Genomic DNA, 15,031 nt, shown 5'->3' on the forward strand with positions numbered 1-15,031 from the left:
TCTTTCAAAACTGTAAAAATGCCAACGTCGCATTTTTTCTCAAAATTACTAGTTATAAATTATTCATGCACTTCAAAAAATTAATAGCTATTGTAATTTATTATTTCAATGAGATCTAATCATGAATAACCATTTTGTAGTTTTATTTGAATCAATCATTTTCAAAATGTGACCATCGAATTGTAAAATTTTATTATATTTTTATCAAAAAATTTGAAAATCTGACATACATTGAGCACTTCTTTTATTAAACAAGTATTTAAACAAAATTTTCTTCTGAAAGTAAAATTCATTTTTTGCTATTTTCGGCTTAGTTATGATCGTAGTGACAAGCTTGACCTTGAACTCCATGAAGTATTGTTAAAAATAGAGTAAATTTTATTAAAAAAAATAATTTTGTAGGTGAAAATTTAAATTTACGAGTAATGACTGTCAGCTTGCGTCTACAATTTTTTTGCACTTTACAGCCCACAGCCCCTCACCTGCCCCCGCCACTGCCAAACCCGCGAACCAACCAAAACCACTCGTCGCGACGCTTTGTTAGTTCGCACAAGCGTTCATTTTCCCCAACTGAACCATTTTTACAAAATTAACCACAAAATCCGAGCATTTGACTCGCCTCCTTTCGCTTAAACCCGTCTACTCTCGTTCCCGAATATTTTTGGCAAATTTGCTTCAGTTTTACTCGACTGTTTGTGCTAAAATGTTTACACCATGTTCCACTCTTTATGTTTGGCAGTTATTTATTTGCCTCCGGTGAGGCCAAGGCTGGCCAGGTGTATAAACAATCGAGCTTTCTTCGAGCTTTTTTATCATAAACACGACGTCCGTAGTGAAAATAATCACAAATTTCGGACGATTTAAATGTACTTCCTGATGCAGTTTCCGACGCTTTGAGGATATTTCCGTCGGGTTTATTACTGGGGGAGTCGTAAATTGGGAAAAAATGCCAAATACGCAACGGAAACGGACGAGACGTTGGGGTTTACAGAGAGAAAAGTTCAGAAATGGGGATTTTAGCGCTTTTTGCAGTTTTTAATGGCGGATGCTGCGCATGGCGCCATCTAGACGCAGTTGGTTTAATCTGGAGCTGGTTTCTATTGAATTTTTTTGCTTATTATTGTTTTGTATATTTTAGAGGAACGGTAGCAATAAAAATGCCATGGAAGTGTAAAAAGCAATCACTTTACGAACTAATAAATTTTTAGTGGACGCTTATTCGTAAAAGATGTAATAGGTTTTCAGTGTTTTATTAATTTAAAATGTAGACGCTCTAAACTCGCAAATGTTTAAATTTCTCTGATTTGTGAACACTGGGAGCAATAATTGAATTTCTTTTAAATAATATGTATTAATCAGGTACTTACGTTATATTTTCAATTTTTCAAAATATTTAACAGTTATAAAAAACAAACAATCAAGAAAATATTTTGAATACAAAAGTATTTAGACAAAACATAATGTGCACTGTGTTTGCGTTTAACAATTACATAAAAAAATATAATGGCATTTGAAAAAATCAAATATTGCTATAAAATATGGCAAAAATTAAGAAAGGAGAAGTTTCTCAAAAGTATTTGCAAAGCAGACAAAGTATTGGCTTAATAATTATAATATTACCACTAATATTTAAAATATTTTTCAATTCTAGAATAAATATAATTAAGAAAAGTCTCAAAAACAAAAAAAAAAAGAAAAACATGTAAAAAAAAATTTTAACGAAACAATTTTGTTTCTTCTTTCTTCTTGGTACATATATTTTATATTTATGCATACAAAAAGCTGTTGAAAATCTTTTGATAAATTATTGTTACTTAAATTAGAAAATCGAAAAAAATCAACAAAGTTAATTACCGAAATAAATTTAACTAATTTTAGAATGGTTTATATAAAAATAGAGATAAAACTAATACTTATAAACAAAACATTTATATTACTTACTGTTTATTATTTATTTGTCTGCCATAAAAGAGAAAAAGCAAATAAGGGCAAAAGAAAAATACTTGAAGGCGAACAAATACATTTATAATAAAAAAGTAGTAAGACTGTCTAAGTGTCTATTTAACAAATTTCTACTTTAGATTATAAAGACAAAACATTGCGTTTTTTAAGTTTTTTGAATATTTAATATCGATTACACAAATTAAAAAATTACAAATTACAAATTAAAAAGTGACTCTAATTGTCTCAACTACAGATTAAAAGATTTTTTCAAACAAAAATTCGATTTTTTCAGATTACTTTACTTCTCTTTACTATCTCGCTAGCATAAATATAAATAATGAAAAAAAAATTCTCAACGGACTCAATTACGTAAAGAACAAAAAACAAATAAAAAGAGAAAATTAAAAAAAACTTAGTTTTTCTTTTCTTTTTACATTGCATTTTCGTAATAGTTATACCTACAGAAAAATCTAAAAAATCTTTTGATAAATTACAGTTACTTTAATTACCAAGAAGGAAAAAACATCATAAAATGATAAAAATGATAAAAGACCCTCAAAAACAAGGAAGCACATTGTAACAAAATTTTGTGAAGCTTTCAAGTTTTTAATTTGCCAAAAAAATAAAACAAACATAGAATAATTTGAATTTTAAATGTAAATGCTTAAATTTTTTAAAAACGGTCAAAAGATATTGAAGTATTGCTATTGTTGCAAAAGTTAAATATATATATATATGAAACAGACAGAAAATATTATCTTGATAATAATAAATTATTAAGACCAGTACTTCGGAGTAACCTGAAAAGTAGCTCTCAAAAGAGTTAATTAATTATTAATAATTCATAATTAATAATTATACAGAAAAATCTAGAAAACGTCTTGATTTTCCGAAGAAAAAATATTGTTACAATAACTAAAAAAAGAAAATTCTAAAACTTCACGAAAAGTGATAGTTACTGTTTTATTTTAGAATAATTTAAATAAAAAATACCTACTGGTCGTAATATTTTTCAGATTTAGCAACTAAGCATAGAATAAAACCTAACCAAATAAGAAGAAAAGATAAAAGAAAAAAAACTATTCAAAACAAAAAAATTATTGTAGTAAAATACATAATGCAAGTTCCTAAAAAAATGTCTTGACTAGTTGATTATAGCTCTCTTTGTGAGATTACATGTGAGAATTACATAAAAGATATTTTATTATAGCAATATAATAAATAATAAAAAGAGCAGAAAAAAAGTTCTACAAAAATTAATTTTAGAGATTAAGCAAAAATGTTACCACCTTTATCAACATTTAATTGTTAAGAGAAAAAAATCAAAATAAACGAATAAATGTGGACACAAAAAACGGATTTATCGTGGTTTCATTATTATTGGACTTACCTGGAAGAAGAGTGTGAAAGCAACCCACTGATAGTACTTGACTTGTTTAACCGGCGATTTTCCGGAGTTTTGAACTCCCGGAATCGAGGCTTGATTGCCCGGAACCTTTTTAAAAGCGTCGATCACGGTGTAAGTCGAGTGAATCCAGCAGTAAGTGTTTAAAACTTCTTCCGGAATGTCTCTATCAAAAATTTTCCTTTTAAATTAAACCTTAAATAATACGAAACCCAAACCTTGTGTGCACACAATCTATGGGATTCCCCACATACTGTCTCGTGGTGACAGCGATCGAGAAAGTAACCAGAAGAATAACCGTGGCATTGCTGTGCAATCTGAAGACCAAATTATCAATCGTGATGTGGTTAACCTGAAACCAATCCGATAAACAACCCTCACATCTCCTTGCCTAGTATTAGAGGAAGAAGTAGAGCTTATCTGAAAATTGAAATCCCGTTCATCGTGTGACGCAAGCGGCACCTTGTCCCATTTTCCCTCTATTGTCTCGGGTCTATTTTCCGAACGATTGCAACGTGTGTATTTTTAAAACGACTCCCACGGGATCTCTGATTATTTTCCCAGTTAACAACCCTTCAACGCTAAAGCCTCGGAAAATAAATATAAGAGGCGTGTTCTAGCCATTTTTTCGCGATTTTGGCAGGAGGTGTGTTTACGCAAACGACACGTGTAAACACACGTGCAGTGGAACTTAACACGAGGAGGAGAATACTTTTAAAAATACAAGCAAAATAGAGAAAGAACAAAACTATGTTTCTGTCGTTAATGAGAAGACAAGTTCAAAACCTCTCAAGCGATAGATTCGTTTCATTTTATATGGTGTATGCCGTGGGATGAAGATAGAGACATGGTTTCTATTTTTTAAATTTTTTTTTCAATAATTTTTAATATACCTAACAACAACCTAAAATTTACGAAATTATCAGCTTAAGTCTGAATATAATTTTCTATTGTGACTCAACTTAAAAAATTAATATTTGATTGTTGGTTTTTTATTTTGCAAAAATGAACAAAGTTTTTTTTAATTTTTTATTTTAATTTTATTATTTGTTTTTATTTTTATTATTTATTAATTATTCAGCTTGATACCAAAGAGTAAACCGTACCCCAAACTGTATAAAAATTTCCTCATGAATTCCTGTTTTTTTCCATAATTTCCTATAATTCCTATAAGTTATTCCCTCGATTTATTTCCTCAAAATTTCCCCTGGTTTCGTTAAAATTTTGTATGATATTATAAAAAGATTTCCCGTGATTTCTTCAAGATTTGGTCTGAATTCCCCAATTTTGTACAGTGATATTTTATGCGATTTATCCCTCGTTTGAAACTAATGACTCTACAAATTTCAAATAGTCATAACATCGTTTAAATTTTCTGATCTTTTGTTATTATCTTGGAATATTTAAAATTGTCGGAATAATAAAATATAAAAGATAAATAAAATAATTTCTAGCAATTTATTGTATATTTAATATTCAAATTATTGTCTTATTAATTAGTTCAAAATGAAACTGAAGAAAATGCCAAAACAAAATTGCAATATTTTTTTGAGATTTTAGGCTCAAGATCACTAAATTATTATAAATATGTTTAAAGTTCAGACATGATGAACAACCCAACTTCAGATCTGTATAGTCAAATCTTTTGAGTAATGTTTGCAAAAGAAAAATACAATGTTAAGTCTAGTCAAAATCTTAAAGTTTAAATAATTCTTTAGAATTTTAGACTCAAGATCAATAAATTTTTATTTAATTTTTGAAGTTGACACATAATGAGCAATACAACATAAGATCTTTATATCTTCATATATTAAAAAATTTGCTTGAAACTAATTCTAAATCATAACTGCAGTAATTCCAATTGTACTTAATGTCACAGTTGAGGTATTTTTTCAGTATAGTTTCAAATCCCATAAACTTGTGGTCATTGCATTTTTTCACTTGACTTAATTTTTTTTTCATTTATTACGTTTTAGTGAATGTATTTAATAAAATAAACTCTCTTATCCGTATAATAGTTTTATCAATTGCAATTTTATTAATCTTTTTTTTTGTATGTTTATGTGATCTTTGATTATAACAGTAAAATAAAATTCTAGATACAATTTAGCTGTTTAGTTTCAAAGTTTCAAAAATCTTAGATTAATTAAGCTTGTTTCAAGTTCGACAATAATTTTAACTCAAGATTCAAAATTTTTGGCTCAAATTCATGAAAGAATATTCTAGAATCTAAAGTTTTATTGCTTATTATTACATATTATCATTACCAATTGATCTTATAACTTTTTTATATTGCAAAAAAAATGAATATTTGGAAAGCTTTTCCGATTTTTTCATTCAGCGTTAAGCTGAAAAAACTGAAATTGTGAAATAAAATAATTTGTTAAAAAGCAAATTAGCAATTAATTTGAGCCTTTGTTCAAAATCATAAAATTTTAATATTTTTTTACTTTCGTGTAGGAATCTTTAAAACAATCGGAATCAAAAAATATAGAAAAAGAAGATTCACTTCTTACATGCGTCAGTAATGTATCTTCAGATAAATTTAGGCGGGTTACAAGATTTCAGTCTGAAAATCATGAAACTATCATCTAGAATTGTTTATTACCTACCCTCATATCTTCATATTTTATCTTAATATCTTTAAAAATTTCTAAGGAGAATCTTAGACACACCTTCCCAAGATTTCAGTCTCAATAGCAATACATTTATTTTCTTATGTTTCGTTTAAAACCGAAGACATTGCGGATTATGAGAAAATAAAATACAAGACATTTTAAAGTTCAGAATATTTTAGAGACACAATGTACACAAAAATTTATGAGGACATCTTGGGCAATATACCGTTTCAGCTACAAATAATTGTTTTAAATTAATTTTAACGAGTAATTAAGCTAATTAAATTCTTAATCAACAGAGAAAAACTGAAAAAAATAACGATATACAAAAAAAAATTAAATTAATTTGTGCTCTCTTCCATATTTTTCAGAACGCCAGAAATACGGTTAAAAATGTAAAAACAAAAGTTGTAGAAAATAAAATTTTTACAAAAATCTTAGAAGATAATATCGTTATCTTTAACGGTTTAGGCTCTAAAGACATTTAAAACCGCTCAAGAGACGTTCATTTTACCGGAGCCGCTCCGGGAAACGGTTCCGGGTACAGAGACATTTAAAGTTTTACACTAAAAAAATTCATAACTCAAAAACTAAAAGTCTTAAAGCAAAACGGTTTACTCTAGTGAATTCAACGACTCATTTTCTGTGTTATACCAGCTATTCACGAGATAAAAAATTTAGAATTTTTTGTTGATTTTTTTCTGAGTTCTAGCATAATTTTATGGACTACTGTATGAGTTCACATCTGTCTGGAGTTGTTAAAAGATCAAAAAAAGTCCATATGTCCGATTTTTTAATGTTTGATTTTTCAATCTTTGTCGCGCTTTTGGTCGATTTCCGGTACCCGGAACATTTATCGAGCAATAACTCCAGAAGTGTTAGAGATAACCCTATGAAGTTTATTATCGTTGAAAAGCTCTTTTAATAATCTACCTTTTTTAAAAAACACTATTGTTCTCCGACTAATAGTTTTTGAAAAAATTGCAGATGAAAGGAAAAATTGGTAAAATTTTAAAAAATTGTTAACTAGAAAACTATTAAAAATTTTGTAAATTTCTCAATGCCAGTTGATTCCCCACGTCATTTTACTTAAGTTACAATGAACAAAGTTCCACTTTCTCGAATAGTTTTGACGTAATTGCGAAAATAAAAAAAGTGAATTTTTTTTCGGGGGAACACTTTGAAGCAATTTAAACCCAAAAACGGTTAAAGATGGACATAGTCTACAAAACTTTTTTCTAGAAAATTTAATTCTCTACAACTTTCTAGCTCACATCTTCAACCATATTCACAGCGTTTTGGAAAATATGGGCCCGTACGGTGCCAAAAATTAGTAATTTTTTTTTTATTATTCTAGTTTTCGATAATTTATTGCATTATCTCTATCTCTTCCTCTTGAAAATTTATTGCTCTGACAGTGTGTAATTTTTTGGTTTGCCTTGTGCTTACCGTTATTTAATTATAGCCATTTTTGAAACTTGAAACTACTGGTAAAGGTATTTTTTTCGCAAAACGGGCTAAGTTTTTGGATGTCTTTACCTGAGTGAGTGCGTAGACCCCTCTGAGGAGGTCCATGCTCGACAACCCGTCGTCGTGCAGCCTCCTCTTCCTGGTCCCCCGGTCGTCGCTCTTCCGGGACACTCGTGTCCTCACTGGAGCCTGCGTCCGGTAATAAAATTTGCTTTTGTAAAGTCTTTCGCTCCTGAGTCTTCCCATTTGGGACAGCACAATCGCCAAAGGTCCATTACTCACTGCGTAACAAGCGTGCATCTGCCGCAAGCACTTTTTTTTTCTAAAAACACTCTCAAAACACAACCAAGCGGACCTGATGGAAAGATCGATGTTCCTACGACTGATAAGACTTCAGCGAGGGAATTATTTCGGTTTAGAGTTGGTAATTGGGTTAATGGCGAAGCTGATCAAGTTTTCAAATCGAACGTCTTTAAGGAAACGCTATGATTGATTGCCGGTGAATCAATAGGGGCGCTTTTTGGGCCGGAAAATGTGGACAAGAAAACAAGGATATAACGGGATATTAATCGCAGCTTATCAACATCTGCATCCCATTCTCTCGAGTAATTGCGCCCGGGCTTTGTCATTTATAACAAAAATCGGGGAAATAAATCGGGACGGAATTTATAAATAACTTTGAATGAAGCGTTGACTCTATTTACGATCTCATCAATTCCAGGCTGGCTTATGGCACATTACAAGTATCATTTTGTGGATTTGTTGGACAAAATGATTATTTTATTTCGGCAGTGTTTATTTTTAAACAAACAAAAGTGGTTGTTGTTTGCCAAGTTTTTCAATTAAATGACGATTCGTATCTTTCAGGGAAATGGAGCAAAATAGATACCACGAAATAGCTTCATTTTTTCACCAAATTAATGTAAATATTAAGCGGTATAAACAAAAATGTCGTAAAATCATCAGCAGGATTAGACATAAGGTAACGTTTCTGTGTCACAGATTATTTATAGATGATTTCAGCTGAATTTATTGATTGCCACAATTGCTAGAAGTTTCGTTTAATTTACAAAAAAAAAACAAAAAAAGGGTCCAGTTTAACTATTATTATTAAATAAAGAAAAATAAAAAAAATAACAATGGCTGTTTTAGAATTCAGTGAAATAGTTATTTTTAATGTACAGTCACGATTAAAAAGAATGGCACCTCTAAAACCGTAACCACAAATCTTTTCGATATGATACGGGTAATGTGTACATTCGACTAGATTATAAATTAGCTGAATATTATGTCAATCCAGTCTATTTGGTAGGGGTGGCATTCTTTTTTATCGTGACTGTACCTATAAAAATTTCAAATTCCAAAAACTAGTATACCACTTTTGAAATTATTATCCTACATAAATTTTGACAAAAGAACTTTCACTTTTTTTTTAATTTTCAAACGCAACTGTTGAAGCTAAGAAAAATCGTAAAGAGCACATTAAAATCTATAATATTTATAAGGTTTCAATCAAATTTTAGACTTTTTCAAAATTAAGGATTTGTATGAGTGTTTACAAAATTTTTAATTTTTGTCAGTTATAGCAAAGCTGTTCAAAAAAAAGTAAACCTTTTTAACATAAAGTCATGTCAAATAATCCGGAAGATCGATTGGTGCCGAGAAAATATCAAAATTCATTATAGTTTTCAAGTTATTAAAACATATAGAATTTACCTATAATTGTTTATGCAATTTTGTCAAAAATTATTAGTCGCAAGACAATTGTTTAAAGCAATAGACAATAAAAAGAGCTTTCCAAAAACAAATCTAATGAGGATAGAGCTTATAATTCCGGTGATCTTTCCCAATAAATGCTCCGGGTGCCGGAGATCGATTTTGCACTTTCACTCAATATTGACTCAAAACAGAATAATTCTTTTTTAAGTTATTTTGACAACGATAGATGCGCTAAAAAACGCTAATGTACAATTTATTTTCCAAAAGTAAAAAAGATTGCTTCAACTTCTGATTTATTTTTTTCTAAGCACTTATTAAATTATTATTTCAAAAAACCACAATTTTGTGTTGAAACTCTTCCTCAAGTTTTTATTTTGGGTTATTTATATCATAACATAATCTTTACAGCTCAATTTATCATATTTTCGTTTTAAAAATGTAGAATATTTACTTCTAAATGTTTTCTTTGCAACAGCTAGCGTCGTTTCCAAAAATTTTGATTTTTAAATTTCATCAACATTCCTCCAAATAAATATTTCATTATCCCAAAAATTTCCAAATTTATTTCGTAGTTTATATTTTATTTAATTAATAATATCAAACATAATTTCATAGCAAACCGTTCCAAAAATAATTCATTTGTATTGTTCATTCTATTGTGATCACGATTGCTATATATCATTTATTTAAAATTAGTTAATTATCAATAATGTTAACATAGCATTTTTATGTTTCAATGAATTGGTGCCCCAATTTTTAAAAACCCAGTATTTTTTTAGTAAAAAACTAAAAATGCCTTCATAACCAATTGACGTTTTTTGCATTTTTTCTATAGGCATAAAAGTGCAAAAAAATTTGAAATATTTCGAAATTCTCAAATTGTGAAAGTAAAAATGTACTTAAACACTATCTAAAAGATATGAAAAAAAATTAAAAAATTAAACTCTTGCACAGTCAAAAGTCCTAGGATCTTAAATAAGTGTATAAGTGTATTTTCAAAGATAATATTCGCAAAGTAATAATTTTAAATTCGTCTTATTTTACCTTCTTTGCACTACTAGTGCACTACTATTACATACCATCAAAAAGTAACTTTTCCATGTAAAATTAATTAATAAACTAAAGGCAACAAAGCAAATAATAATTATTATAATCTTCACTTTTGCACCATATCTAGAACTAAAAAAATGAAATTTGTTTTTAACAAAATGGTAAAAAAAACTAATTTTGTAATTGAATTTTGAGACCTCTTCTTCGTGTAAATTCGTAATTAATGAACATACAGGGTGACTCAGGGGTTTTTCATCGATCTATAACTTTGTTCGTAAATGAACTATTGCTTTGCTGTTTTTATTATTCGATAGATCGACTTAAAATCCACAAACTAAAAATATATTTATTGTACACAGGGTGTTATATACAGAGTGGTAAACCTAAGATATTTTTTTTAAAAAGAACACTCTATATATTTTTGCATAATTGGAATCTACACAAAAAAATAATGTAACTTTATATAAACTATTATAGATCTATCTTTTTTCGTTTTGGAATTATTCAACTTTTTCTTATAATAAAAAACAATTTTCGAAAAATCACTCCAAAGTCGCCTATGAATTTTTTCCGGCAAATTTACAACAGAAAAATTTAGAATACCTTGTAGTTTTAGCAAATAGACGACTTTTAGTTTAAGCACGCAGATAATATACAGAGTGTGCCAAAACGCAAAAAGTTAAATAACTCATTTTTTAAAATGGAACACTCTGTATTTTTTTCATGTATCGATAGAATCTTTGATTTTTAACAGTATAGGATTTGCATAGCAAATTTAAAATATTTTTTAGATTTTTCAAAAAACCTATTTTATTACAAGAAAATTTGTTATCCTAGAATATAATAAGTCATATGGTTATTTATTTTTTTGATACGTACTGATGTGACTAATTATTTTAGTAATCTAATTATTACTTAATACATAAATGAGTTTTGCTCATCAAGATTTAATAATAAAAAAATTAAAGAAAAAAATTGAATACTTTAAGAAATATTTCAAATTTACCAATTCGCAAATGCATGGTGACCATGGTGTTCTATTAAAAAAAATGAGTTATTCAACTTTTTGGGTTTTGGCACACCCTGTATATTATCTGCGTGTTTCCAGTAGAAGTCGACTATTGTTAAAACTACAGTATTTTTAGTTTTTATGTTGCAAATTTTTCGAAAAATATTTATAGACGACTTTGCAGTCATTTTTTCAAAAATTGTTTTTTTTTCTTTATAACCAAAAAAATTGAATAATTCCGGAACGAACAGAGTTTATATAATAGTTTATATAAAGTTACATAATTTTTTTGCATAGAATCCAATTATGCAAATATATATAGGGTGTTCTTTTAAAAAAATGTATCTTTGGTTCACCAGCCTGTATACAACACTTTATGTACAATAAAAATATTTTTAATTTGTGGACTTTAAGTCGATCTATCGGATAGTAAAAACGGCATAGCAATCTTTCAAGTAATAAAAAAGTTATAGACCGATTACGCACCCCTGGGTCATCCCTGTATTTTGAAAAAACAATATCAAAATTATTTACACTTGCTTTTGATAAGCAACCAAAATGAAAATAAACTACTTCAAAAACATAAAATTGTAATTCACAAATATTTAAAAAAATTAAATGTGTCAAAGGTGTACTTTTGGAAATTTTGTACCTCTACTTTGGTGTATTTCGGCCACTTTGTGTATTTTTTCCGGCAATTAATCACAGCTCTGCAAATTCACTCTCCCATCACCGTTCGATTTGTTGATAAACACCCAACCTCACGCTTTCCCACTCACCGGCTGCAGCTTGATCCCTTATAGAAAAATGCTTGAAGGAATCGTCATGTCATCGAACACAGCGTGCGTGACATGTCACGCATTCGGTGGGCGTGCGTGACACTCCGACACTCTTCCACCGACTGAATCTCTGCCCAACAACCACCTAACTATGATGCAAAATGAGCTTATTTTTATTTTTACTACATAAAATAGATAGACTAAGCGGTCCCCGCATCAATGGGATGCGGAACGCGTGCTATTTCCATAAATTTCGAGACGAAAATATACACAAAAGGGAGGCTGGAAATCGCTGGCGAAAGAACGAAACTTGTCGTTAAACTGTCATTCGAGTAAACAGCGTTTAACGAGTTTTGGCTAATTTTATGGACGCCTGAGGTAAACACTGCAGGCTTCAAGTGTTTAAAGCTTTCGACGCGCTGCGAAATTTCAGCAATGAAAAATTAATTGGGGCAATATGTCATAAATCCCGAGATAAGACCAGCGAAAATTTGGCCCCTTTATGGGGCAGAGAAATGAAAAGTTGACCCTTTAGCGCAAACGATTGGCGTTTTATGCAAACAGTTTTGACCCATTTCTGGAATTGTAAGAAATTTATTTTTCGAATGGAGGGTTATTTATGTATGACAGCACGAAACGCCTTGTACTTCATTTATTTGAGTAGCTTTTGTTTCATCTTTCGCATGGAATTTTTCACTTTGAAACTTGGAATTTATTAAAAATAATGCATTCGCATGTAATGGCGTTCTCGTGCTAAGCAGACACTTTGTGTATTGTTTTTGCAAATTATTTATTGGTTCTTTACATAATTTTTTACGAGAAATTGCCAAAACGTGACAAAAGTGGGTCAAGGTTTCCAATTACTCGTTGTCAATAATGAATATGAAAAAAATTTAAAAACATAAATTTTCTTGCTTTAAAATCAGTTTTAAATTTTAGATTCAAAGTTTCCGAACTTTGGTCTTCCATATTTTTAAGAAAGATTTACTCTAGATTTTTTACTCTAGATTTACTCTAGACTCTAGTTTTCAGATTTTTGATATTTTTCTTTAACTGATTGCAAAAAATCTCTACAATTTTCAAGTTCTAAAACATTCAAATTGTTAAATTTGCTGTTCAACGTCAGCTTGCTTTGCTTAAAGTGTGATTAATTAGGGAATCCATACAAGCTTATAGTATTTTGGGATATGATTTGTTGTCGACGTTTCGCCATCTTGTTTAGAACAATAAATAGGAAACCCTTCATGTAGTGTGACGGGGAACCATTTTGTTAAATCTGTATACAGGGTGCTCAAAAACTGGCGCACCAACTCAGTGGTACGTTATTGAGAAGCAAGTGCAGATTACGGGAAAAATGTTGAAAAAATTCCTAAAGTCATACTTTAAAAAACCTGGAGCTACAAATTTATTGTATTAACTTTTTTAGATTTAATTATTTTTTAATGTTTCTATGTTTTACAGTAGATAATCGTTCCCTAACAAAACGATGAATAATTATTTTTAAATTTTCTATCAGACTTCAGCAGTTTTTTTAATTTAAAAAAATTAAAATTTATCAAAAAAATCACAATGTGTAGATGTACCAACACTCGGAATTATTTCCTAGGAAACCTTTTCAAAAATAATTTATTTATATTGTTGATCAAATTCTGTTGCGATCACGACTGTTAGACAACGTTGCCACATATCATTTATCTAAAATTCATTATTTATCAATAACTTTAATACAAAGATTTTTTTTTTACTATTTTAACCTTTATATGTAACCAGTTCTCTATCACACATCATTGAGTTGGTGTGATAGTTTTTGAGCACGCTGTACTTACCAAAAGATGTTTTCTACATTCTCTAATAATTAATCACATCGTAATTGAAATCTGTTTTAGTATTTAGATGTTGTAGTTGTTTTTATGTTTTTATAATTAAAATAATGTCCGTTAGGTTTCTCGTTTCGAACCTTAAAGACATTGGCAACTTAAAAAACAACTTTATCTTAAATGTACTAAAAACGCTTATTACAATAGTGAAAACCGTTTCTCTGTATCTGTTCTCTAACTCAAGTTATTTCGATTCAAATTTGAGATTATGACGTCGAAACCGTCTCGAGCATTTGGTCCAATATTAAGATCAAATGGTTTTTGACTTTTAAGTAACACTGTCAGAGTTTATGAAAATTTCTCAGATGTTTCCGCGAAGTTTAAGACAAAATTTGGAACAGAAATTAGTCGAAAAATTGGTTAATTTTTGATTTTGTGAAAAATGCGTGAAAAATGAGTGATATGATTTGCTTTTACTTGAAGTAGAAGCATTTACTGTAGTATAAACTTTTACATAAAGTAAAAACTTCGGTGCGTAGTAAATGCTACGGCTTTCCCATGGCTTTCCTAATGTCAACTGATTGACATTTATTTTTTTATTTTTCGTAAAGTGAAAATAGTGTTAGGAATGGTGTTTGTAGCCTTGTGGGGATTCGTTCGCCTTAGTGATATAGTTCTTAAGATAGACCCCCTAGGTCATGAAGTACCAAGACAGAAACAGCCCCCAGGGCTGACAGAATTAGGCAGTAAAAGAGTTCACACGTGTTAATTACCAAAGCGGATGAATCTTAATTTGAACTTTTTGATTTTATTTAACTAATTTTAATAAAGTTTTCTAACAATACTTAATAGTTATCATATTGACCATAAGTGAGAGCAAAAACAATGTTGGGAAGCAAATGCAAAGGATTGATCCCTTGTTAAAGAATGTTAATTTATTATTATTATTTTAGTATTAGTAGGTACAATCCGTAAGCCTTATTGCTCTGAGTCTCTGGGTGTGCGCTATCCTTTTTCCAGATTCAGTTTTACGCAGTGGTTTAGAAGAAAATCACTTTCTTGAAACCCAGGATAAACGAGACGTTTTTGTTATTTTTATTACATTTTCTGATCTTATTTAATTTTCTATAGATTATGGGGGTCCTGATCCATTTAACGGTCTCTGCATTAAAGCTATAAGAATTCTGCTTTATTTTAATCATAATAATTTACGAATTAGT

General features: G+C 29.5%; 1 protein-coding gene across 6 annotated transcripts in view; it reads right to left on the reverse strand.

The window, feature by feature from the left end:
• Positions 1-12,144, reverse strand: part of shakB (shaking B) — a 31,473-nt gene extending 19,329 nt beyond the window's left edge. The window contains exons 1-4 of one of the 6 annotated variants that reach the window (XM_008200598.3): positions 11,995-12,144; positions 7,507-7,819; positions 3,568-3,701; positions 3,335-3,515 (exon numbers count right to left, since the gene is read on the reverse strand). In XM_008200598.3, coding sequence (XP_008198820.1) covers positions 3,335-3,515; positions 3,568-3,701; positions 7,507-7,737 — 546 coding nt within the window. In that variant the 5' untranslated portion in view covers positions 7,738-7,819; positions 11,995-12,144. Of the gene's footprint in view, positions 1-482; positions 582-3,334; positions 3,516-3,567; positions 3,702-7,506; positions 7,820-11,994 lie in introns of those variants that run through there. The other 5 variants (XM_015984116.2, XM_015984122.2, XM_015984118.2 and 2 more) reach the window with 5 other exon arrangements.
• Positions 12,145-15,031: the final 2,887 nt, after the last annotated feature.

The sequence above is a fragment of the Tribolium castaneum genome, chromosome 7, assembly GCF_031307605.1.
Source record: "Tribolium castaneum strain GA2 chromosome 7, icTriCast1.1, whole genome shotgun sequence".
Lineage (NCBI taxonomy): Eukaryota > Metazoa > Arthropoda > Insecta > Coleoptera > Tenebrionidae > Tribolium > Tribolium castaneum.